This window comes from Heterodontus francisci, chromosome 27 (genome assembly GCF_036365525.1).
Source record: "Heterodontus francisci isolate sHetFra1 chromosome 27, sHetFra1.hap1, whole genome shotgun sequence".
Taxonomy (NCBI): Eukaryota; Metazoa; Chordata; class Chondrichthyes; order Heterodontiformes; family Heterodontidae; genus Heterodontus; species Heterodontus francisci.
Window position 1 is genome coordinate 42,473,926 of NC_090397.1, and position 27,504 is coordinate 42,501,429.

A 27,504-nucleotide genomic window follows, 5' to 3' on the forward strand; every position below is an offset into this window, starting at 1 on the left:
CATGGACCTAAAGGTATGGGGTAAAGGCAGAAATATTTTCATTCTACATTTTTTAAAGCTGGTGACCAGATTTAGTCCTTTCTGCAATAATACTCAGTAAGGACAAAAGGGTAATCCTAGACAAAATCATAGAGAAATGGATAGAGACTAGAATTAGGGCACCAGCAAAGGTTCTGATTGATAATAGAGGGGAATTTGCCAATGATGAGTTCAGAGACAGGTATGAAAACATGAACATCATAGTCATGAATACCGCAGCTGAAAGTCCTTTCAGCAATGGACTCCGTGAAAGAAATCATGTGGTGATCGATAAAATGCTGCATAAACTTTTCGCTAATCAACCAGACTGCCTTGGAATGGGCAGTTCATGCACAGAATTCGCTCCCTATCAATTGGCGAAATCCCAAATTGCCTTCTGTGCTGTGCGATAGCCCTCTGCTCTATAAGGTACCACAATTAGTTCAATTTTTTTCTACATATTTGAATGCATTATGTGCAGGGAGATGAGCTTTCATCAAGGCTGAAGTCTCAGAGAAGATTTGGAGAGCCCTCAGGCATTGTATAAGACCATTCGAGATAGAATTTAATTCAGGAGATTTGGTGTATTACAAAAGGGGGGATCATAGGAAATGGAAAGGCCCTGGTAAGGTAATAGGTCATGATGGTAAGACAGTACTTATCAAACATGTCAATCAAACTGTTAAGGTTTATTTTTCATGATTAATTGAAATTAATTACGAAATCTCAGACTCTGAGCAGCTGATGGAAGTAAACGAGGCACCTTGCACCTCAAGTGCTCATGTGTTTTGTGATGAAGGTCCTGAAGAACAGAGCATGGCAGATCAAGGGCTGGGTAGTGGTAATATGAGTGATCATGATGCACAGAACAGTGCTATCGCATCCACAGGCAAATTGCCCAGAGTGGGTTACTCGGGTGACGTATATTCCAGAGGGGTCTAATGAACAAAGGGCTGTGACAATTGAGGGACGTGCAGGAAAAGCTACTGACAAGATTAAATATCGGTTGACTGTTCAGGATGATGGCCAAGAAGTGAGGTCCATGGATTGGCAGAATGGGGTGAAAGAGTGTAACGTAAGAAAACACAATGTAAGTACTGATTGTGGGTCCAGAAGTGACTGCTGTATCGGGAAACAATCGTGTACCAAGGAAAGACTCTCTGATCGTGCAAAAGGGAGATCTCGCAGTAATAGTCACTACAGACAGAAAATTGAAGTAGAGGCCATAGCCTGAATAGATTACACAATGTAATAAAGACTCAGAACTGTCTTAACAGAACCAGAAGCAGAAGTCCTCATTTTTAAAAAATTTATTTAGAGATACAGCACTGAAACAGGCCCTTCGGCCCACCGAGTCTGTGCCGACCAACAACCACCCATTTATACTAACCCTGCAGTAATCCCATGTTCCCCATCACTTACCTATACTAGGGGCAATTTACAACGGCCAATTTACCTATCACCTGCAAGTCTTTTGGATGTGGGAGGAAACCGGAGCACCCGGCGAAAACCCATGCAGACACAGGGAGAACTTGCAAACTCCGCACAGGCAGTACCCAGAATGATTGTTAGGTTTTGGTGGCTGCCAATAAACTTGAGAAAAAGCTAATGAGAAGCAAAACAAAAGGAATTGGATAGTTGGAGAGAGCTTGGAATTTATTCTGACGTACCAGATAAGGTGTCAACCAGCCTGTCACCCCAGGTGGATTTGTACTGAAATAGTGCTTGCAGATGGGACTTATGAGGCCAAAGCTAGGCTAGTTGCTAGGGGTTTTGAAGTGTGACTGGGTGATGCTGATGCTGGAGTGGACTCTTCCACAGCTGGGAAAGTAATCTTGAAAATCTTTTAGCTCTTTTGGCCACATATTCATGGGAGTGCAGATCAATCGACATAAAAGCCATGTTTCTGAAGGGTGATGCTCTTCAAAAGGAAGTGTTTCTGAAAGCACCCAAAGAGGCAGCAGATGCAGAAAGAAAACAATGGAAATTAAACAAATGCTTCTATGGCCTGAATGATGCTCCCAGGGTGTGGTATATTTTGGTGAGATCTGTTTTGCTGAAAATAGGTTGTGTTCAACTAAGAGCAAGCCCCGCAATGTTTTATTGGCATCATAAAGGTAAACTTTCAGGCATCTTCATGATGTATGTCGATGACTTCTTATGGAATGGTACTGCAGAATTTGAGAAATGTATTATTGATATTAGATGGAATTTAAATTTGGAGTCAAGCTTGTGGGGCTTTAAAATATATTGGTTTAGATATAAAGCAGACTTGTTCTAGAGTAACTTTAATTCAACAATCCTATTTAGAGAGTGCTACTTCCATCCCGGTTAGTTGTACTAGGTACTAACAGAAAGATAATGTTATATCTAAAGAAGAGACTGAGTAATTGCGAAGCTTGATTGGTCAGTTGAACTGGTTGGACACTTCGACTAGACCAGATGCTAGTTCTGATGTGTTGGAGTTAAATACTACAATGAAAGACCCTAAAGTCGAGCATGTTTTAAAGGTGAATAAAACATAAATAAGCATTTCTCTAGATTTAATTTTTTAATGTTCCCATCCTTAGGTGACCCAAAGAACATGAAACTAGTTATTTTTAGCAGCATCAGAGCCACAACCCTGGTGCACTCACTCAGAGTTCCATGGATTTATAGAAACTGGCATATGTGTCCAAACAATTTCCAAACCATCTTGGGGTGAATCAGTTTGCAATGTTGATTGCCTTAAAGTATTAATTTTATGGGGAAACCACTGATTAGATTAGATTAGAGATACAGCACTGAAACAGGCCCTTCGGCCCACCGAGTCTGTGCCGAACATCAACCACCCATTTATACTAATCCTACACTAATCCCATATTCCTACCAAACATCCCCACTTGTCCCTATATTTCCCTACCACCTACCTATACTAGTGACAATTTATAATGGCCAATTTACCTACCAACCTGCAAGTCTTTTGGCTTGTGGGAGGAAACCGGAGCACCCGGAGAAAACCCACGCAGACACAGGGAGAACTTGCAAACTCCACACAGGCAGTACCCGGAATCGAACCCGGGTCCCTGGAGCTGTGAGGCTGCGGTGCTAACCACTGCGCCACTGTGCCGCCCTATACTTTATACTGATGTATAAAGAGCACTTCAAAACCCTAACTCTTTGTGTGAAATAAAATGGTTGGCAGCTAAGAAAAACTTATTTTGGCTTGTATTGTAATATAACAGAGCACATTTCATACTTCGGTTAGTAGAACTGCTGAAACTCAACATATATTTAGGCCATTTCCATGAAAATTTATACTTATACTTTCCAATATCAAATGACAATGTTCATAAACGATGTATTTATTGTCTACTTTTCCCTACAGGCTGATGCGCAACACCTTTTTAATCTGGCTGATTCAGTAGAGGAAGGGAGTTTGCCAACAGAACTTGTAGAAATCATTGGTAGGCTTTGGAATGATCCAGGAATTCAGGCCTGCTTTGAGAGAGCTTCAGAGTATCAGCTCAATGATTCTGCCTCATAGTAAGTGACACTTATATTCTTTAGTCAAGAGATACAACATGAAAAAATACATGTATCTAGCATCATAATAATGAATTATAAAAAAAATGAACCATTGGCTTAAAATCAGGCCCTTTGAATGGTTAATACATTTGTATGAAATTGCTTTGGCCACTATCTTAACTAACCAGTTTAAAATAAATAGTTTAAAACACCACTTTCATGATATGGATGTTATATAGATGCAGCTTATTAATGTTGCAGAATGAAACCAATTTTATTTATTTTTGCAAAAGAATGGAATATTGGCTTTTTTCTGCAATCCTGTGATATTCTGCTTTATAGAAAGCTTAGGGAATTTTTTTTGGCAATTATACAAGGCTCAGAGTGAGAAATTTGTGAATTAAGAGTGAAGAGCATTACAATCACTGGTCTCTCCTTGTATCTCATTAGCTACCTCAATTCTCTGGAGAGACTCACAGCTCCTGAGTATGTCCCATCAGAACAAGATGTCTTGCGATCAAGAGCAAAGACAACAGGAATTATTGAGACTCAGTTTACATTCAAGGATTTACATTTCAGGTAATTCCTCGATGTGGTAAAGTGAGTTACCTGGGTGATCCAATGCTAGATTGGTCCAATTTTGACACAACATCCAGGTTAAACCTCACTTTGACTCAACATGTTTCTACTTGCAATCTGTTGACCCACAAATTCATTTTCTATCATAAAATGTCAAACTGATTGATACAGATGTTAAACTTATCTTGAAGAAAGGAGAATGTGAAGAACAGGGATTTTTCATTGTCAGTATGCTCCTAAAATAATTCTAGCTTTGGCTTATTATTGTAATGGTCAGGTCAATCATGTCACACTGGTTGTTATTGATTTGAAACTTAGTGGTGCCTAAAATTGAGATCAACCAACAATAGAGTAGAGAGGTGATGAATTTCAACAGTCATTAACTGGCCATTCCTGGAGTATTTGCTTCAGAAAAGGGAGAAAATAAGTTACCACTTCATCTATCATCCCTCTTATGCATGGCTTTGTCCAACTGAACAGTAAGGCTTAATCTGCCACTTGTCTCAGAGGATTCTGCAGTCCATCCTACAGGCAGAAATGTGAAGTGAAGATACATTAAGGTGCTTGTCTGACATGCTGAAAGATTGAAGTGTTGGAAGAGGCTATTGCTGCTAAACTATGTCTTGCCAATGCTTACCAAAAACAACTTAAACTGCCACAGTGTTCTCAGAGCAAGTGGAAAATTTAGCCTTTGTGATTTTATATTCTAAGGTGGCAGAAAGTGCTCATGGTCAGCTTTGGCATCTTGGCTGAGCTGATAACACTATTGTGGGTAGGTTTAAACTAACCCGGCTGGTGTAAAACTGACAAGATTGGACTGGCTGCCCCTTTTAACGTTGAACGTGTTATATTTTGGGTGAGTTGTGAAACTCAGGCCTTCTAAGGTAAATACAAAAGATCTTATGGTGCTATTTGAAGGAGAGCAGTTACTTTTCCTGGTCTCCTGGCCAATATTTCCCCTTCAACCAACACCAAAAAACAACTGGTCATTCGCCTCATTTTCTCTCCTTACCGGCCTCTTGGGCATGCACCCTACATAAACTACCACTGGTACAAAATTCCATCACCTGCATTCTATCCCATGTTAAGTCCCACTTCCCTGTCACCTATATCAACCCAACATCCATTGATTGAAAATTCCTCGATGTTGGTGAAATATTATTTACTAAAATGTTTGTTATTTTAAATGTGTTGCACATACACTGCTGTGCAAAAGCAAAATCTGTATTATTAATAGACCCCATGTTAATTGTTAACTGGCTTCTCTTTCTGACCATCATAAGACTTTTCTAGCCCTAAAATTTCTTGGATTCCATCAGTCTTCTGTTGTAACATCAGTGGGAAACTTCTGAAACCTCAGGTGAAAACCTGATTGTGCCATGTCTCTGCCAGTTCCAGAAAGTTCCTTTATGATTTGTAAGAGGCAGATCTTTCACCCAATCCCTTAGGAGGAACATAATGGACAGGGATGGACTGAGGAGGGAACTCCATAAGCTTTACTCAAGATCAAGCACCATAATGGCATCTCATACATTGAGTGAGTAGAGGCATATCAGCCTTTACAAAGGTGTTTGCACGCACCCAAAGTGCTGATTTAAAAAAAAAATTCATAAATTGTCCTCCATGCTCAGGGGGCAGATACTCCATGAATAGATCTGGGAGAGGGCAAAGTACCACCCAATGGGCAAGTGAGGAGCAGAGATATGCCTAAATTCATTTTACACCTGCCTCATCCTTGTAAGTCAGGCACCCTCCTGCTAGCCCCAACCGGGTCAGCGATGAAAGCTACCATTGGGTGTTATCATATTGTGTAACCAGCAGAATCGTAACCTGAGGAATTACAGTGCCAATGTTTTGACTGTATTTCCAAAATCTGGTAATGGACTCTTGGCCCACAAGATGGTGCTGTTCAACTCTATAAAGAAAAGGTAAGTGTGCCTTAAGCATGCAAAGCAAGTTCTATGTAATATCTATCATTAATTTATTCTTTGAATCTTATTCCTCAAAGAATAATTTGAATCTTTGATTTGCAACCAAAATTTTTTGATTGTTTTTTTTTCACCCCACTGAGAAGTTGAGATGTGGGACATAATGCAAACAAAAACAACTCGTACCATGTTAATGCTTTATAGAAAAAAAAGAGGCAAAAAATAGTTGTTCTGCTTTAGAAATATTGGGGCCAAGTTTCCTGCCTCTCTCTCTCCCCTACCCCAGTGCTGATCAAGAACCGCAGCATGCTTTCTGGTCGCATTTGGCGGCAATCATAGGAAGGATGCATCACAGAAAAAGGCCATTTGGCCCATCAGCTATCCAATTTGCCCCACTCCCCTACATAGCCCTGCAAACTTTTCCCCTTGAAGTATTTATCCAATTCTCTTTTGAAAGTTGCTACTGAATCTGCTTCTGCCAACCCTATTAGGCAGTGTATTTTTTTTCCTCATGCTGTCTTTAGTTAAAGTCATGGAGTCAGTGTCATTTATGACACAGAAAGAAGCCATTCGGCCCATCGAGTCCATGCCGGCTCTCCACGGAGCTATCCAGTCAGTCCCACTCCCCCACTCGATTCCCGTAGCCCTGCAAGTTTATTTCCTTCAAGTGGCCATCCAGTTTCCTTTTGAAGTCATTGATTGTCTCTGCTTCCACCACCCTTGTGGGCAGCAAGTTCCAGGTCATTACCACCCACTGTGTAAAATAGTTCTTCCTCATATTCCCCCTGCATCTCTTGTCAAAAACCTTCAATCTGTGTCCTCTGGTCCTTGTACCATTTGTTAATGGGTTCACTTTTTCCTTGTCCAACTAATCTAAGCATGTCATAATCTTGTACACCTCTATTAAATCTCCCCTCAATCTCCTTTGTTCTAGGGAGAACAATCCAAGATTTTCCAACCTAACCTTGTAACTAAAATCCCCCAGCCCTGGAACCATTATAATAAATCTCTACTGCACCCTTTCTAGAGGCCTTGACATCCTTCCTAAAGTGTAGTGCCCAGAATTGGCCTCAATACTCCAGCTGGTACCTAAACCAGTGATAAATAAAGGGTTAGCTTTTGTAGTCTTTGGTTCTCTTTATAAAGCCAAGAATCCCATCTCAACTTGTCCTGACTCAGACTTTTGTAAGTACACCCTCAGGTCTCTCTGCTCCTGCACCCCTTTAAAATGGTGCCTTGTAGTTTATATTGCTTCTCCGCATTCTTCCTACCAAAATGAATCACTTCACACTTCTCTGCATTAAATTTCATCTGCCATGTCTCTGACCACTTCACCAACTGTCTGTTCCTCTCCTCCACACTGTTTGTTTATTACATTTCCAAGTTGTGTGTCATCTGCAAACTTTTCAGTTGTGCCTTGTGCACCCAAATCCAGATCATTAGGTCATTGATATATATCAAAGAGCAGTGGGCCCAACACCAACCTCTGGGGACATCACTGCACACTACCCTCTAGTCTGAAAAACAACTGTTCACCACTACTCTCTGATATGATTGTATCCAAACCATTTGGAGCAGACTTTAAACTACATCTCTGCAAAGGGACCACATCATCCATATGTGCAGGTGTAACTCCCCCACCTTCCTGGGAATCCCCAGAAATCCTGGGGCAACGTAAAGGGGTGTGGAGACTTGGTAAAATGGGTCCACAGTCCTCCTTCCTGAGTTTTATGCCTGGAGAAAAGGCATACTCTCAGGGACAAGGTGAGAAATAATCAGCGTTGCCGCCTTTACTTTTTAAGGATGTGATGAGCTTCACTAATATTTGGTAAGATGTTTTGAAGCTTTTGTCACGATCTCACTGAAGACTCGTTACTGTTGAAATGTAATTACTCACCTGTGCAAACTTCTGTGGACTAAGCACAAATTGGCTGCCACGTTTCTGCACTCCAAAAGTACTTAATTGGCTGTAAAATGCTTTGGGATATCCTGAGGTCTTAAGAGCTGCTATATAAATCCAAGTCTTTTTACTCATTGCCACAATAAGAAAGCAAAAGTTCAATGCCAGCATTAGAGGAAATTTTACATACAAATTCATGCAGAACCTGCAGCATTCCCACCCCCAAACATTTTATCTCAACAAACATCAACTTGTATTTATCTAACGTCTTTAACATATTAAAACATACCAAGGCCCTTCACAGGAGTGTTATCCAAGAAAACCTCCCAAGTTTCCAGGAGTGTAGAGGCAGACAGGGGCCTCAAATATTGAGTTCTTGGGGTCTAACATTGTAACTTTAACAGTGAGATTCATAGGCCATGTTCACTGGGTTCAATTGGGAGACCGATGATGCCCAGGTGGTTACATCTCCTGCATCTGATGCTGTGAGACACTGCACAGTTTCCTGTCCCCTTTTCCCCCACCCGTAAGATTCCCATCGGGCATTCAAACTGCTGCTTTTGTGTTTAATATTTAGATCCTTTCTCCTTTAGTGATTTTTATCTGTGTTGTATCCGCTTATTGTTCAATGGGTCAGTCCTACACTCCAGTATTGAAAACTATTCAGCAAAGAATAAATGTAACTTGGAACAGTTCCTTTTTAAGCACTGTTGCACCTGGAATCTGCTGCCAGTCATCAACTGTATTACAATGCATTGTTTCAGTCACACTGCTGTTTGATTAGTGCTTAAGCCCTGGACTTGAGAACACAAATGAGCAATTCCTGGCAGACATGACATCCTGTACTATTGTAAAAATAAACTTGCTAATATCTGCAGTAATAGTTAACAATGGGCCTCTAACCACCAAGCTATTAATGTCTAGTTTGTTAACTTGAGCATTCTCATCAAAAGTGGAAAACACATTTCCCTCACTTGTCAACATTTGTCAATAATTGAATGTGGACTAGTTCAGAAATTCTGTAACAGAGTAAGTAATAAGCAAAGGAACTAATGAAAGGAAATCCCTCAGCTGAGGTGTTACCATGTGAAGCCTGAATGTCTGTTGTTCCCATGGACACCCAGAAGGTGTTAATGAAGCAATATCTTTCATGTTGGCCATTTCCTTTTATTCAACTTTACCATTGGCAAACAATGTTCAGCCTCAATGATTATTTTCAGTAACTATACCTGTACTGACTGTTGGGCAGTATAACTCAGAGTGCAAGTTGACGCTAGGTTAAAAGGTCAGCTGAAGTAGCAGCATCACTACAACAACAACAATTTGTATTTATACACCGCCTTTAACATAGCAAAACATCCCAAGATGCTTCACAGGAATGTTATCAAACCAAATTTGACACCAAGGAGATGTTGGGACAGATGATCTAAAACTTGGTCAAAGGACCATCTTAAAGGAGGAAAGAAAGGTAAAGAGACAAAGATTTAGGGAGGGAATTTCACATGTTCCAGGCTGCGTCATCAATGGAAGTGTTAGCACAGGCAGCTCAGCGCAGTGTTTTTTGTCGAGGTTCATCCCGAGCAGCTCCGTAACGCAGGAGTCTGTACTCTACAGGCTGTTCCCAGGGACACACACCGAGATAAACAACAGCTGCTACTGGAGGACCACCAACTCGGTGAAGGACGCACTTTGGTCTGCCTGGAACTTGCTGGTCTTCCAGAGCAAAGACTTGGCCACAACCGAGTATTGCAGACTGGCACATTCCAAGGGCCAGGACTACGTGCTGAGGGACGCACTAAAGCTTGGGGCAGTTGCCGCAAAGGCTCAATGGGGAAAGGCTACAGTGTAAGGTCCTTCCGCCATAGTATACTGAGGGGCTGGAAGCCATGTAAAACCCCTCGGGCTGTATACACCAAAATATGGTTTTGCTGTGTAATGCAAATGCACATTGCATGTAAAATGGAATGGCAAGGGTTGTGAGACAACTTGCATTCTGTATCGAAGGAAACTGATTTCTTTTTGCACTTTCTGGAATGTCAACTTGGAACTGTTTTGTAATTTTTTTAAACAGATTTTTATGAATAAAGTATATTTTTGGAGAAAAAACAGGCAGCCCAGAGTGAGTTCCACACCATGATGTTCATCCTAGGTCAGGCTGACTCACTTGAGACATGCTTGGATCAGATGATCACTGACGCAGCCAGGACACCTCGGTGTTCTGCATCTTCCCCTTCCACCTCCTCTTCTTCCATGTCCTTAATACTTAATACTTTAGAAAGCCTAGAGGAGCATAGAAAGTGCAGGGTGAAGTAAAAAAGGAAACTAGAAAAGTAAAGAGAGGACATGAAAAACTATTGGCAGGTAAAATCAAGGAAAACCCAAAGATATTTTATCAGTACATGAAGAGCAAGAGGATAACTAAGGAAAGGGGTAGGGCCTATCAGAGATGCACAAGGGAATTTACACATGGATGCAGAAGATGGGGGCAGGGGTCTTAATGAGTTTTTTACTTCCGTCTTCACAAAGGAGAGGGATGATTCAGATATGGGTGGCACAGTGGCATAGTGGTTAGCACCGCAGCCTCACAACTCCAGCGACCCGGGTTCGATTCTGGGTACTGCCTGTGCGGAGTTTGTAAGTTCTCCCTGTGACCACGTGGGTTTTTGCCAGGTGCTCCGGTTTCCTCCCACAGCCAAAGACTTGCAGGTTGATAGGTAAATTGGCCATTATAAATTGCCCCTACTGTAGGTAGGTGGTAGGGGAATTGAGGGAAGGTGGGGATGTGAGAGGGTAGTAGGATTAGTATAAAATGGGTGGTTGATGGTCAGCACAGACTCGGTGGGCCGAAGGGCCTGTTTCAGTGCTGTATCTCTAAATAAAATAAAATAAAATATTGCAGTAAAAGAGGAGGAGTGTGAAATATTAGATACAATTAGCATAATGAGAGAGGAAGTACTAGAGGGTCTGCCATCCTTGAAAGTGGATAAATAACCAGGGCCGGATGGATTGCATCCCAGGTTGTTAAAGGAAGCCAGGGAGGAAATAGCGGATGCACTGAGGATCATCTTCAAATCCTCACTGGATATGGGCGAGGTGCCAGAGGATTGGAGGTCTGCGAATGTCATACCATTGTTTAAAAAGGGTGCGAGGGATAGGCCAAATAATTATTAGGCCAGTCAGTCTGACCTCAATGGTGGGTAAATTATTAGAATCAATTCTGAGGGACAGGATAAACTGCCACTTAGAAAGGCACAGGTTGATCAGGGATAGTCAGCATGGATTTGTTAAAGGAAGGTCACGTATTACTAACTTAATTGAATTATTTGAGGAAGTGACAAGGAGGATTGATGAGGGTAGTGCAGTGGTTGTGGTCGACATGGATTTTAGTAAGGCATTTGACAAGGTCCCGCATGGCAGACTGGTCAGTAAAATGAAAGCCCATGGAATACAGGGGAATGTGGCAGGTTGGATCCAGAATTGGCTAAGTGACAGGAAACAAAGGGTAGTAATCGACGGATGTTTTTGCAAATGGAAAACTGTTTCCACTGGCGTTCCACAGGGCTCAGTATTGGGTCCCTTGCTGTTTGTGGTATATATTAATGATTTGGACTTAAATGTGGGACACATGATTGGGAAATTTTCTGATGACACAAAAATTGGTCGTGTAGTTGATAGTGAAGAGGATAGCTGTAGACTCCAGAATGATATCAATGATTTGGTTGAGTGGGCGGAAAAGTGTCAAATGGAATTCTATCCAAAGAAGTGTGAGGTAATGCACTTGGAGAAGGCAAGCAAAGCGAGGGAATACATAATAAATGGGAGGACATTGAGAGGGGTAGAAGAGGTGAGAGACCTTGGAGTGCATGTCCACAGGTCCCTGAAGGTGGCAGGACAGGTAGATAAAGTGGCGAAGAAGATGTATGGAATGCTTTCCTTTATTGGCTGAGGTATAGAATACAAAAGCAGGGATGTAATGCTGGAACTGTATAAAACGCTGGTTAGGCCACAGTTGGAGTATTGCGTACAGTTCTGGTTACCACATTACAGAAAGGACATAATTGCTCTGAAGAGAGTACAGAGGAGATTTACAAGAATGTTGCCAGGGCTTGAAAGTTGCAGCTAGGAGGAAAGATTGGATAGACTAGGGTTGATTACCTTAGAACAGAGGAGGCTGAGGGGTGACTTAATTGAGGTGTACAAAATTATGAGGGGCCTAGATAGAGTAGACAGGAAGGACCTGTTTCCCCTAACAGAGAGGTCAATTACCAGGAGGGCTCAGATTTAAGGTGATTGGTAGAAGGATTAGAGGGGACATGAGGAAAAACCTTTTCCCCCAGAGGGTGATGTGTGTCTGGAATTCACTGCCAGAAATGGTGGCGGAGGGAGAAACCCTCAATTCTTTTAAGAGGTATCTGGACATGCACCTGAAGTGCTGTAACCTGCAAGGCTATGGACCAGGTGCTGGAAGGTGGAATTAGATTGGGCAGCTAGTTTTTCCGGCCGGCACGGACTCAACGGGCTGAATGGCCTCCTTCTGTGCTGTAATTTTTCGATGGTTCTATGGCCCTGCTCCTCCTCTTCTCCATGTCCAGCTTCTCCTCTTCCTCCAATGAGCTGTGTCCTTCCATGGCTTCACCTCTTCAAGGTGTACACTTCTCTGTTAGACCATGTTGGGTGCAGCAGAGTACAACCATGGACTAGATCCTTCCAGGTGAATATTGCAGGGCATCACTCGACTTGTCCAGGCACCAGAACCACATCTTCAGAATCCCGATGGCCTGCTCAATGAATGTCCTAGAGAGCAGATGGCTTGGGTTGTATCACCTCTGTGTCGCTGTCTCGGGCCCTCATAGAGGGGTGAGTAGGCATCTCTTCAAGGGATATCCTTTGTCCCCTAAAATCCTTCCATGGAGTTTGGGAGATTGAGTGAAGAGCTGCGGCAGCCTGGCCTATTAGAGGATGAAGGAGTCATGGAAGCTGCTAGGAAGGCATGCACATATGTGGATGAAGCTCTTATTGTGGTCGCAGACCAGCTGTACATCGAGGGAGTGGAAGCCCTTCCTATCGATGAATCTGACTGGGTGGTTGCTGGGTGCCTTGATGGTCACATGGGTGCAATCGATGATGCCCTGCACCTGAGGGAATCCAGCTTTGGAGGTGAAACCCACTGCCCTCTGTGCCTGCGAGGCTGTGTCTGTTGTGAATTGAATCTACTGTCCCGCTTTAGCAAATAGGGTATCAGTGACCTGCGAGATGCAGTGGTGTGCAGCTGATTGTGAGTTGCCACTGAGGTCCACAGTTGATCCTTGGAAGGAGCCAGAAGTGAAGATGTGCAAGGCCACAGTGCTTTTGATGGTTACTGGTAGGGAATGGCGAGCAGTGCTGCGAGGTGTAAGGTCTTCGATGAGGGCACAAATCCATCTCCCTGGAGAGTTGCAGTCTCCTACGGCACTGGTCATCTCCAGATAGCTCCTTCATCGCCAGTAGATCCTATTTTACAGGTTTGGCCTCCATTGCCTTCCTGCCCCTTGTCCCTCTCCTCTGCCCTCCTGACACCTGGGGCTCTGCCCTCCCTGCAAAGGGTGTTGCTCCTCATCGCCACTGGACCCAAAATCTGCAAGTCGTGCCTCCATTGCCATCTGCAGCCTTCCTTGTGCTCAGGGGTGGCCCCCTCGGTCCCCTCAATTATGCAGGGCAGCCTCCCCCCCCCCCCCCCCCCATGTCCCCGCAATGCCAAGAGGGTGACGACCCCCTGCATTGCCCACTTACTGCTCACATTACCCGCAACCTGCACTGACCCAATGGCACCTCTTTCCCAATGGCCAAGACTCCCTCTGTACCATTCACCCTTTCATGAAGTTCACCTAATTTGTTGGGGCGGCCATGACTGGCTCTCCGCTGTGTGCCCACATGCATTCAGTTGGTCTGCCCCAGGTAGCCCGTGTACCCCTGCCAAATCAGAATATGCCACTTCATGAGCTTTCAATGAGCTCTTTAATGGTTAATTAACCTTCTTCATGGATTAGTTAGTAACATTGGCCAAGACACCAGGACAGCTCTGTGCTGTTCTCTGTACAGTGTCATCAATCTTTAATGCCCACCTGAAACATCAGAACAATCAGAAAGGACCACAAGGCTAACACTGTAAAGAGAATACTGGCAACTCCAACATTGCAGTACTTTCTCAGTACACATTTAGCCTAGATCGTGTCCTGAATCATTGGTGCAGCGCTCAAATGCACAACCTTCTGATCCAGAGATGAGGGGCTCAATTTTCAGGTCCCGCCCTCCCCCTGTTCTGGTGAAACTTGCCAACACTAGAAATAACATTGGGAAACTGGCACACCAGCTGCGCCAGTATTTTTGCCCCCCATCCACCTCCATTCCTGCCCCGATGGGACCTGAAAATTGAGCCCCTCGGTATTGATAATATATCAAACAATTGCCTTCTTTCATTTAGAAATTTTTTTTTTCCTTTTTTCTCAGAATGATTGATGTTGGGGGACAAAGGTCAGAGAGGAAGAAATGGATCCACTGCTTCGAAGGAGTTACATGTATTATTTTTTGTGCTGCTTTGAGTGCATACGACATGGTCTTAGTTGAAGATGAGGAAGTGGTGAGTGTTGTGACATCAGAGAATGCAACATTGTTTAGACGTTGTAGTTCAGTTGTTTCCCTTGTTTCCTTTGGACCCCTTGCTGTTTCTAAGGATGTACAGGATGCATATGACTTTGTCATGTAATATGGTCACAATCTTTAAAGGGTTACTATCACAGCGATGAGATGTTCTGCTAAACCTTTTACTGTGTTTTATATTTCTTAAATAATACAAGATTGGGTTATGTTTTCCTTCATTCACTAACTTTAGTGGATGTGATACAAACTATAAAACAGAGAAACAGGGAGTTATACTCATGTTTACCTTTACAGTAATTTAGTAACAGAAGTAGACCTCAGTAAAAAAACAGAGCAATATTTATCATATATTTATTATACATTTAATGTCAACAGCAGCCAAGTGGCACATGTCACACCCACAAAATGCTAACTTATGAACTATAAAAAGAAATTATGAAGTAAACCTGAAATGGACACTTTTCTTGTAAACAGGATGGAATAAGGTCAGGTGACATATGAACACGCGACCTTTCCTTTCCTGCTAATACACACAGAACTGCAAGAACCCTGAGCTAATTTTCATATCTGGACAAGTCTTGGAGAAGTCATTAAAATATAAATGAACTTTCTGGACACATCCCTGAGAAATCATTAAAATGCAAATGACCTTTCTGTGGTGATGGCTGCTTCTCTCCAACTGATTAGGTTGTCAATACTGTCACAGACTTTTGGACTCCAAACTCAAATTCCCAAGAATGGGTGTGAAAAGCCTATTTCATCAAGGTGAGGTGAGGATGAATGACACCCGGACTCCATTGTTGAACAATGGCCTCACCATCAGAAACCATTTATGAGGACAATGGAAAGAGAAACTATGGTCACATGACAGAAACTAGGTTTCTGATAAGGAGCTTTAATAAAGGTATATTCAGGGTAGACAAAGAAGATCCATCTATGCTGTTTAAGAGATAGGACCCTGCCTAAGATTACCAGTTTTGAACTGCATGTAGGCAAAGACGGGAGTTGGCCTTGAACTCCCTACCTGAGAAATCATATCAGGACTTCACCATTGACCTTTGGCTGGAATATAACAAGAACAGTCTGCAACTGCACATCCATTTTCCTGAACCTCCCAAGTTTTTCTCCAGAGAACAAGGGAAAATATTATAGGTCTGCACCATTTCAAGTCTTCACCCGAGGGAAATGCAAGTTTAACAGAGAGCTCTTTACACATCATCAGACTTAACACATGTTATCTTTATAATCGCTATCTGTTTTTGAGTGTGTCAGGAAAACTTTATATACCAAACGAGACATATTAATTTCATCGGTTGGAAACTTACATTAGACTTTTAATGGAAAAATCCTATGTTAACTTTTAAAAAACTAGCAGCCAAGATGGCCACTGCAATTTACATTTGAAATACCAGGAGATTGGACTGGAGGCAAAAAGTCTAACAGAAGCTCAGCCAGGACAATTGCTTGCTCTAAGTGATTGAATTACCCTGAATGGCTTTATTAGCACGGCAGTCAAGCCCATTTCCACCTACTGACTTTGAAAGAGCCAACCCCCTCCAAGTGTGGATGGAAACCCTGGGGCATGTAACAGCTTGAATTTCATTAGAAGATCCTCAGAAATAACCTAATTGGAAACAAAGGGGATTGATAGAACCATATGACTGCTGGCTGATCTCTAGGAAACTAAAGTTTTGTGACACAGACAGCAGTTAGGCAGTAACTGAGAGTACAACAACGAAGATGGCAGCTGCTTCCCCTGTCTGTCTGTCTCTCTCTTCCCAGAAAATATCAAGAAAAGAACTGGCTGTGACTGGGGGGCCCCTCCAAGCCTACAGAGCACTACAGCCAGTAACCAGGGGAAGAGAATCAACAACCAATTCTGCCTTCAGGAGCCCTACGCAAAGAAGCCAACCACAGCGCTCTTGGACCAGCAAGGACTACAGCTTCAGCTGAGGACTAGTGAACTTTAATGCAACCACCAAATCTGTTTCCCTCTGTAATCTATTTGTGTGTTTGTGTGACTCTCGTGTGAATGTGTGCGTGAATGTGTAGCGTATTTTTAGTATTTTAAATTGGGTTAGTGTGTTAAGTGTAATAAACTTACCTCTTTCTTGTTTAAACTCAATAAAACCTGTCCAATTGGTTCTTTACAAACACATTAGAGGTAGGGTAAAATACTCACTGAGGTGGTAAGCATAGCACTGTTTTTAAAAGGAATAAACCTTGTTGCGGTCAAACAAGGGAAGGGGCAAGAGCGGAGCCTGAGAGCACCCTCCTCACCTGGCCATAACAAGTGCATGTGTATCTATATGAGTGTGAGAGTGGGTGTTGTGTATATTTTAGGTGTATATATAAACATTTATCTTTCTTTTAAACTTATGAGAAAACCTATCATTTGCCTGTTCTTGATAATTAAAACACTCACAGGTTAAAAACAACTTTTTAAAAAAGATAAATGCAGTCTTTGGTCAGTCAAGAGGTGGAAAAGGGGGAACCATCCCTATCATCTCTCACCTGCACACAAGTGGAAAGTAGTGAGATTAATAGATGTATGCTACATCTCAGCTACAGAAACTGCTACATTTGGGAGTTTGGACACCTCACACTTTAAAAGTTAAAATCCTTCAAAAGGCATATATAATTTTTTAAAAGTGAAATGCATAATTATTTAATCAGGCACCAATCCAAGGATTATATATGTGAGTTATTACCTGAATTGGATGGTGGCTTATTTCATTTGAATCACTGGAAAATATTTAAGTTGGACAGTTCCCACTATTGAATGAAGTTCTAATTGATTTATGTCACAGGAAAATGTGCCTGGATTACAATTGATACAATTTATTTTTACAATAAACACAATTCTATGTCCATCTGCTCCATTTATTGTGCTGTGTTTTTTATAACTGTTTTCTTACAATATGACAAATCGAGGGCAAATAATACAAAAGGAGATCAAACCAAATAAAGAAAATGTACAGTGGAAGCAAAAATGGTTATAAAAGCTAAGAGGAGGTATGAAGAAAGACAGGCAAGTAACATAAATGGAACTGGTAAAGAATTTTAGAAACATAAAATAGAGATTAATTAGAGAAAGGGTATATCCAATTAAGGGTGGAAAAAAAGCAATCTTTTTTATGGAAAAAGAAGGAATAGCAGAAATACTAAACAAATACTTTGCCTTGGTTTTCACAGGAGAGTGTGATAGGAGGAAGAAAAGAGTGCAAAAGGATGAGATGAAGATAGGATAATTGAGATAGGAAGTAGTATTTGAAAACTGGTGAAACATAAAATGGAAAACATCTTGGCTCTTGCTTGCAGGCATCCTAGAATTCTGAGAGAACATCAGGGAGGAAATAGCAGAGGCTCTGACCAGAATCTTTCAAATATTGTTTGATATGGAAGTTGTACCAGAGGACTGGAGGGCTGACTGTATAACAATAGTGTTCAATAAAGGAGGAAACAATAAATCAACATGATATCAATACTGGATAAGTTATGAGGGGCCATGATATGGGCTAAAATTAATACTGAGCCAGAAAGACATGAGTTAATTAAGGACAGCCAAAGTGAATTTGTGAAAGGCATGTTGTGTCTGATAAACTTAACATTCTCTGATGAATATAGCGTATTGAAGGACAGAGAATCTTGTATATGCAGCATTTAAAAAGATGTTTTGGTAAGGTGCCACAAAAAGCTTATTAAAATTAAGGCCTGTGGTAACAAAGTCACATGCAACAATGGCTAGCAATTGGTTAAAGGACAGAAAATAGAACAGTGATTAATGGATATTATTTGGATTGGAGAATTGGTATCACTAATGGTTCAGTGTCGGAGCCTTTGCTCCTAATATATGTAACTAATCTGGATTGGCATAGGGTGCATGACATACAAATTTGCTGATTAGGAGCATGATTAATTATGAAGAGTGCCATAAACAACTTCAGATTGGATAGATAGATGCTAAATGAAATTTGATATGGAGTGTAAACGAGACGGTTTATACACTAAACAGTTAAACTTTAAAAGGTATGGAATCTAGAGAGATAAGGGTACAGATCCACAAATCTTTAAAAGTGGGAAAACAGGATGATAAAATTGTGTTTTTAAAAACCCATATGGGATCCTTGGTTCTATCAAAGAGTACGGGGTAGCAAAGCAAGGAGGTAATGCTAATTCTATTTTTTTTAAATCTGGTTAGGCTGCAGTTGTGTCCAGTTTGGGGTGCCCTACCCTAAGAAAGATGTTATGACCATGGAGAGGATGCAGAAGAGGTGATACCATCCACAATAGGATTTAATTAAGAGGAAAGACTAGAGAAACTGAAGCTTTTTACATTATAATGAGGTTAATGGGAGATCTGATAAAGGTGTTCAAACTTTTTTTTACACTTTCATGGGTTGTGAGCATCACTGGCAAAGTCAGCATTTGTTGCCAATCCCTAATTGCCATTTTAAGGTAGTGGTGAGCTGCATTCTTGAACCACTGCAATCCATCTGGTATAGGTATACCCACAGAAGGGAGTTCCAGGTATTTGACCCGGCGACAGTGAAAAACAGCAATATGGTTCCAAGTCTGGGATGTTGTGTGGCTTGGAGAGGAGTTTGCAGGTAGTGGTGTTCCTATGTGTTTGCTACCCTTGCCCTTCTAGTTGGTAAAGGTCACCGGTTTGGAAAGTGCTGTTGAGGGAAGCTTGGCAAGTTGCTGCGGTGCATCTTGTAGATGGTAAACACCGCTGCCACAATGCACCGGTGGTGGATGGTGGTGCCAATCAAGCAGACTACTTTGTTCTGGATGGTGTTGAGTTTCTTGAGTGTTGTTGGAGCTGCACTCATCCAGACAAGTGGAAAGTATTCCATCACACTCCTGACTGGTGCCTTGTAGATGGTGGACAGGTTTTGTGGAGTCAGGAGGTGAGAACCTCGCCATGGAATTTCCAGCCTCTGACCTGTTCTTATAGCCACAGTATTTATAAGGCTGGTCCAGTTAAGTTTCTGGTCAATGGTAAACCCCCAGGATATTGATGGTAGGGGATTCAGTGATAATGCTATTGAAGGAGAGCCATGGAGAGCCAGCATGGACTCCTTCTGTGCCATGAATGACTCTATGACCATCAAGGGAAGATCATTAGATTCTCTCTTGTTTGAGATGGTTATTGCCCGGCCCTTGTGTGGTGCAAATGTTACTTGCCACTTATCAGACCATGCCTGAATGTTGTCCATGTCTTGCTCATAAGTGCACAGATGGTTTCAATATCTGAGGAGTCTCAAATTGTTGCGAGATTTTGATCAAATAAATCAGGAAATATTATTTCCACTGATCGATGGATTGATAACTAAAGGGTGTAGATTTGAAATCATCACTAAAAAAGAAAGCGAAGTTAGGAGATTTTTTCTTTACGCAAATGGTTGTTTGAATATGGAATGCACTTGAAGTGGGCAAAGCAGAATCCATAATGGCTTTTAAAGGGAATGTGGATACATATTTGAAAAAGAAAAATTTGAAAGGGTATGGGGAGAGGGCAAGAAAATGGGACTGCGAATATTAATATAGCATAGGCATGATGGATCAAATGGCCTCCATGCCGTCTCTGCAAATACAATGGGGACAAAGTGATCTTTGACATACTTTGCATTTATGGATAAGAAGTAGGTGCTTGTGAAAATTTTTCCTTTTTGAAAACAATGTTCAAATGTGTGTGATATTTATCTGTCAATCATCCTTTAGTTTTTCTGATTGAAGGGAACAGGAGAGATTATAACCACACAGAGAATCTTTCCTCATTAGTTCTTCTTATTCCATTGATATGGAAGTGAACACACGAAGGCTCAGTGGGATAGTCTCAACCTTAGATAAGTTTTGGACTACAGATGCAGCTTAGGCTCAGGGTCCTGCAACAAAGAAAGACAAAGACATTTTCTTTTCTTGTGAGGTTTTTAGCATGTAACCTTTGTTTTCTTGTAGAACCGAATGCATGAAAGTCTACAACTTTTCAACAGTATCTGCAACCACAGATATTTTTCCACCACTTCTATTGTGCTGTTTCTCAACAAAAAAGATCTCTTTGAAGAGAAGGTGAAAAAGGTTCACCTCAGAATCTGCTTCCCAGAATACAATGGTAAGGATCTGTATCTGTGCTTACACACTGCAGTGTATCAGAACAAGTCTTAGCTTTTCCTGTGAAGGTTATAATTTACGATTTTAGATTTGACAATCAGATAAGATACATTTCTGAATAACAACTTTCATGATAGATAGGTTTATAAAAATGTTGTCCAAGGTGTTCAACTTTAATTTTGCATAGGAAGCTATGTATATCTGGATGAGCTGACAAAAGAATATAATTTATACTTCAAATTTGACTTTGCCATCTATTTTTAGGATATTATTTTAGTCATTTAAATCAAATGGAAAAGGAGTGAACTAGATTTCTATGTCAGGTTTGATATAGGCAAGTGTAACCAATGCTAAAATAATGATCCAGTCAGTATCATATTGCTGTTTATCGGAATCAGCTGTGTATTAATTGGCTACTGTGTTTCCTACATTACAACAATGACTACTTTTCAAAGATACATGAAGGTGTAAAATGCTTTGAGACATACTGAGGTCATGAAAAGGGTTTTATAAATGCAAGTCTGTGCATTCGTGGCTCCACGCAATCAACAGAGCGGTTTCAGCAACACAGCACACTGTGGGTATCTAAATCACTGTTGCAGTCTTCATGACATGGATGGATTTCAGTTGGATGTGGGAAGAAATAGTTAAAGCACAAGCAAAACTTGTCTCTGACTGAAAATCAGAGAGTGGCATTATTCCTAACTCCCTCCTTGCCTAACAATATAAACTTTAAATGGTCCAGGCTCATAAATCACTCGCACATCACTCATGTTGCATATGGTTCTCTCTGCTTCCTGGAACTCACTATCTCCCTTAATACCTCACAATTCATTTCCCCTGAGCTATTCTCAATTTGACCAATACTAACTTCTCTGACACACTGTCAGACTGAATCAAACAATAAGGTCTCCATCTCACCTCTGACCTCCCATTCTCCATTACATCCTTTCCTGTCTTCAAATTACATTAGTACTCTTATGATTATGTCATCTATCTAGTTCCTTCAGAATTCCAGATACATTTACAGGCTCTTCCTCTTGTGCTGGAAACAAGCCTTGTCTCCACATTTGCCACTCTAACTCATTCACTCCCAGGGCCTCATTACTTCGGATCTTCACACCTCTGCACTTCCTTCACCTGTTCGTGAGCAGCCTTTTTAGTTCTCAGAACTTCTTGCGGGACGGCTGCTGGCACATAACCAGGAGCAAAGACTTTCAACTACAGTGGACCTGACCTTTTCAATAACATATGCAACTGTGGGTAAGTGTCCTGTGATCAAACATCACATGATCAATCCTCCAGGAACCCCTCCAACAAGAGCTGACAACCCTGGGAGAGAAAGAAGAAAAGAAAGCAGAATAACACAGGAGTTTTGAAAGAGAAAATAGAACTAAATAAAATGCATTTTATTTAAAACATAAAGTGTTTTGAGTGATTTGAATGAAATAGAACTTTATCAGCCAAGGGTAAATTTTTGAATATGTGTTCCCAGCGTGGAGCTTTGCTAATTAGGAGCATATATCAGGAATTTAGGTGCGTATTCCCCATGATTTTCCCTATTAATTTTAAAGACTGGAAAATGGCAGTGAACATATGCTTAAATATACAATATTGCTCCTGACTGGCAAAGCTTCACATGGGAAAACAAAGACCTAAAATTACCACTGCCATGCCCAGTCATGACAATTAGCAAGATCAGTCTTCAGCAAGGGAAAGTGTAATAACTGGCATTGTGGTATTAAAATTATTTTTAATTTGTTGAATCTGAAAATTGTGGGATGTCCCATTGAAGTTTCAATGATAGCTGATAGTTTAAAATAATGAGTTTACTAAGAATCTTCATGAATTTCAAATCTAAATGACAGTCAAAATAACTGTTTATCATAAACTAAAACCATTGAAAGCATGACATTTTTATTAACAATTATTCCGAGATTAATCTGCTGTGAGAAACAATTGTTTGTGCATTTGTGGAATTATCTTGAGTTCATCAGTTTTAGCCTGAATGTGCCATCATGGAAATGGTGGAGCGGGACTGGGGTGTGTGTGTGTGTGTGAGGGGGGGGGTGGTGGTTGTATCGAGGCCCACATTTAATTGTTTAACAATCATCTGTTCTGGATCCTAATGAAGGAACAGATGGGGAGTCAATACAGCTGCTAGCACAAGGCCAGACCTTCATTGCCAACATCCTCTGAGCTGGAAAGAAGCCAAACCGTTTTAACTGTAGTAGAAAGGCTGCTTGAGTTTATCTTGTAATGAGCCAATCTTGTAATAATGTCAGAGAGATAGGAGGGAGCAATGGGGCTGAGAGAGAGAGAGGAAATGAAAGAGAGAATTTCAAATCTAAATGACAGTCAAAATAATTGTTTATCATAAACTAAAACCATTGAAAGCATGACATTTTTATTAACAATTATTCCGAGATTAATCTGCTGTGAGAAACAATTGTTTGTGCATTTGTGGAATTATCTTGAGTTCATCAGTTTTAGCCTGAATGTGCCATCATGGAAATGGTGGAGCGGGAATGAAAGAGAGAGAATGGGTGGTCTGCGAATAGCAAAATAAGAGAGACCAAGAAATAGGGAATGGTAGAAATTAAGAAAGATGGAACAGTAAGGCACAGAATGAATAAGTGAAAACTGAGCAAAGTGGAAAAATGGAAAGAATAGAAAAGAAGAGACGCAGTGAGAAAAATGGAGAGGGAGATAGTAAAGCAGGAATAATAGAGACAGGGGACTGAGAATCAGAAAGTTATAATTGAGATGGAGTGTGGACGATTGAGAGAGGGAGAAAGGAAATATTGGAAAGAACCAATGAGGGATTGAAATCTAGATTTTGATAAATAGTTGGAAACACTAGCCGGGATTTTATCCCGACGACGGGGATACCAGCAGCAGGCCAGAAGGCAGTGGGGAGATCCTGCCTCAACCCTCTACTGGGCCCCAGGTGCAATTTCATGGTGGGTAGCCAATTAACTGCCTGTTGTCGGGGGCCGGCAGCTCTTCAGTACTAGTAGCGTCACCAAGAGTGGTGGCCACTGCCAGTATTTCAGGAGACCTACAGTGGACAAGATGTTAGAGACCCTGGGACCACAAGTAGGTGGGGTCAAGGTCACCTGGGCCGGTCAGGCAGGTCTCAGCAATGGTTTGGGGGGGGTGGGGGGGATGGTGGTGAGAGTGGGGGCATGGGTCTTGCTGCAGGGGGCCCTCCGGGGACCAAGGATTGCCTGCAGAGGAGGGATTTCCCCTCCCCACAACCCTCTTCGGAGGCTGCCCAGTTTCACCTAGCGGTGTCTCCAAACGATGGCAGGCCCCTCTGACTTCAATAAAATTGGAGCAGAGTGGAGGCGAGAGGCTGCCCTTGAGTGCAGTCCATCTGGTGTGGTTACACCCACAGTGCTGTTAGGGAGGGAGTTCCAGGATTTTGATCCTGCCACAGTGAAGGAACGGCGATATAGTTCCAATTCAGGATGGTGTGTGGATTGGAGAGGAACTTGCAGATGATGATCCCACGTGTCTGCTGCCCTGTCCTTCTAAGTGGAAGAGAGCGCGTATTTGGAAGGTGCCGTCGGACGAGGTGTATTGAGTTGCTGCAGTGCATCTTGTATGTAGTGCACACTACTGTCACTGTGCGTCGGTGGTGGAAGGAGTGAATGTTGAAGGTGGTAGATGGGGTGCCGATCAAGCAGGCTGCTTTGTCTTGCATGATGTCAAGCTGCCTGAGTGCTGTTGGAGCCACACTCATCTGGGAAAGTGGAGGGTTTTCCAGCACGATCCTGATTTGTGCCTTATAGCTGGTTGACAGGCTTTGGGGAGACAGGAGGTGGGTTACTCACTGCAGAATTCCCAGCCTCTGGCCTGCTCTTGTAGGCACAGTATTTATGTAACTGAAATAAAAGCAAGAAACGCTGGAAATACTCAGCAGGTCTGGCAGCACCTGTGGAGAGAGAAGCAGAGTTAACGTTTCAGGTCAGTGACTCTTCTTCAGAAGAAGGGTCTCCTTTATGACTGTTCCATGGTCCATTGAGGCCCCCCCCCCCCCCCCCCCCCCCCACCCCAGCAGCAATGGACGTCCCCGCAAAAAATGCGCCACCGGCTGAATGTGCCCCCACCACCAAATCATCAGGGCCCCCCTGTGTGACCCTGGCATGGAAGGAAAACCGCTTACCTTCTCTTTGAGGGTGCCTCGGCATAGAGGTGACCAGTCCTTCCTCCTGTGGCCTCAGCAGTGGCCACCTCTAAGGGTGGCACTGCCGTGCTAACGGCCCTCTGATTGGGCCGGCAGCTCCATGAGGCGGCTGCTGACCTTTATTGGACAGAAATCCCAGTGGCAGCCTCTTAATTGGCCACCACCAATAAGGGGAGGCGGTGGCGTAGTGGTAATGTCACTGGACTAGTAATCCAGAGCCCAGGCGAATGCTCTGGGGGCATGGGTTTGAATCCCACCAAGGCAGATGGTGAAATTTGAATTCAATTAATAAATCTGGAATCAAAAAGCTAGTCTAATGGTGATCATGAAACCATTGTCGATTGTTGTAAAAACCCATCTGGTTCACTAATGTCCTTTAGGGAAGGAAATTTGCCGTCTTTAGCTGGTCTGGCCTACATGTGACTCCAGACCCACAGCAATGTGGTTGACTCTTAAATGCCCTCTGAAATGGCCTAGCAAGTCACTCAGTTCAAGGGCAATTAGGAATGGGCAATAAATGCTGGCCTAGCCAGTGATGCCCACATTCCACAAAACAAATTAAAAAAAAAAATAGTGCCCCAGGATCCCGCCATTTGCTTGCAGGGGGTAGGTTTCCACTTTTGGTCCTGGCAGCGGGACTTCTTCACTAATGGAAAATTTCAGCCCATGGATTTGAAGGAAGAGATAGAGGTGCTGAGGTAGAGATGTTTAGGGAGAGAATTATAGAGGTGGGGTCTGGATGGTTGAAGGCATGTGAACTGAAAAGGGGAGCAGGTGCACAAGAAGGAGACCAGGTCAGAGGAACAGAAGATTCGGGGAAGTTGTATGTTAGAACAGGTTAGAGAGAGAGAGTAGGGTGAGGCTTTGAATGGATTTAAATATAAGGATGAGAATTTTAAATTGACTCATGGTCCCTGAACATTTCCAATGTAGTGAACAAGGACAGGGGTGATGGATGACTTAGTGTTGATTAGGATATGAGCAGCAGAGTTTTGGATAAGCTAAAGTTTACAGAGTGTGAAGGTTAGGGGACTGGCCAGGAGAGCATAGGAATAGTGGAGTCTGGGGATGGCAAAGGCAGGAATGAAAGTTTCAACAACAGATGAGTTGACGCTGGGGCAAAGGCAGGTTATGTGCAGAGGTGGAAATAGGCAGTCTTTGCGATAGAGTGGAAATTGGGACAGAAGCACACCTTAAGGTCTAATAGGACACTGAGGTTGCAAACTGTCTGGCTGAACCTGAGACGCTGGCCAAGGATGGGGAGTGGAATCAGTGGCAAGCGTACAGATATTGTTGTGGGGGTCAGAGATGGCATCAATCTTCTCAGTGTTGACTGGAGGAAACTGCAGCTTATCCAAGAATGTATGTTGGATGAGCTGTTGGACGGCTTTGAGGCTTTGGTTGGGTCAAGAGAAGTGATAGAGAGGTAAAGCTGGGTTTCATCAGCTTAAATATGGAAGCTGAACCCATGTTTTCAGATGGTGTCACCAAATGACAACATGTAGATAAGGAAGAGGATGGGGTCAAGTACAGATCCTTAGGGGTCCATAAATAATGGTGCAGGACAGGGAAAGAAGTAAGTTCTGCAGATGTTCTGGCTATGATTGGATAGGAGAGAGTGAAGCCAAGCAAGGGAAGTTCTACTGAGCTGAACAACAGAGGAGAGACATTGGAGTTGGATGCTATAGTCAAACCCTGTCAGAGGTCAAGAAGAACAAGGAGGGATAATTGCACCATAGCCAATCACAGATGATATAATGTGTGACTTTGATAAGGCCTGTTTTAGTGCTCTGGCAGCGACAGAAACCTGATTGGAGAGATTCAAAGATGGAAATGTGGGAAAGATGAGTGTGGATTTGAGATGCGACAACACATTCAACTACTTTGGAGAGGAAAGGGAAGTTGTAGATGAGGTGGCAGTTTGCAAGGCAGAGAGGTCAAGAGTGAGTTTTAGGAGGAGAGGGTGGTGACACCAATTTTGAAAGGGAGGGCAATAGTGCCTGAGAATGGAGAACCATTTACAATGTCATGGAGGTCTGGAAGATTAATGAGGTGGTCAGGAGTTTTGTGGAAATGGGGTCAAGTAGCAGGAGATGGGGGTCATGGACAAGATGAGCTCAGAGAGGGCAATGGGGACATAAAGGAAAAAAATAGAGAAACAGGTAAGATCAGGGCTTGGACAGGGAGAAGCTGGAGGAGGTTTGGTGGGCAGGGAGATAGGTGAGGGAGGAGGAAGCAGAGGCAGCTGAATAACAGTGTCAATCATAGTGACAAAGAAGTCCAAGAGCTCCTCGCATATGTTGTTACAAAAATTCATAACTTAATTCAATAACTCATAGGTTTCCCAAGACTTACTGTGATGACAGACCTGCTCAATACATGAATAAAACAGACGGTTGCTTCACTCAGGTAACCTTGACTAACAACAGTCATTGGTTAAGACCCTTTATTGAGTAGATATTCTCAGCAATGATTAGGGGCTTTTGCTTGGGTTTCTATTCTCCCCCTCATTCTCAGTCACGTATATCAATCATAAAAGTAATTTAAAGACCCATCGAATGGGTACAAGAAAGAATAGTCAAAGGACACTGGGATAGCTTTTCAATTTCCTGCCTCAGCATAAAACG

The 27,504-nt window shown here is 42.4% G+C and overlaps 1 protein-coding gene across 1 annotated transcript in view; it reads left to right on the forward strand.

Annotated features, from left to right (window-relative positions):
* The window catches only part of LOC137385003 (guanine nucleotide-binding protein G(t) subunit alpha-2-like), a 55,851-nt gene that overhangs the window by 16,196 nt on the left and 12,151 nt on the right, over positions 1 to 27,504 (forward strand). The window contains exons 4-7 of the mRNA XM_068059738.1: positions 3,386 to 3,543; positions 3,976 to 4,104; positions 14,419 to 14,548; positions 20,533 to 20,686. Coding sequence (XP_067915839.1) covers positions 3,386 to 3,543; positions 3,976 to 4,104; positions 14,419 to 14,548; positions 20,533 to 20,686 — 571 coding nt within the window. The remainder of the gene's footprint in view (positions 1 to 3,385; positions 3,544 to 3,975; positions 4,105 to 14,418; positions 14,549 to 20,532; positions 20,687 to 27,504) is intronic.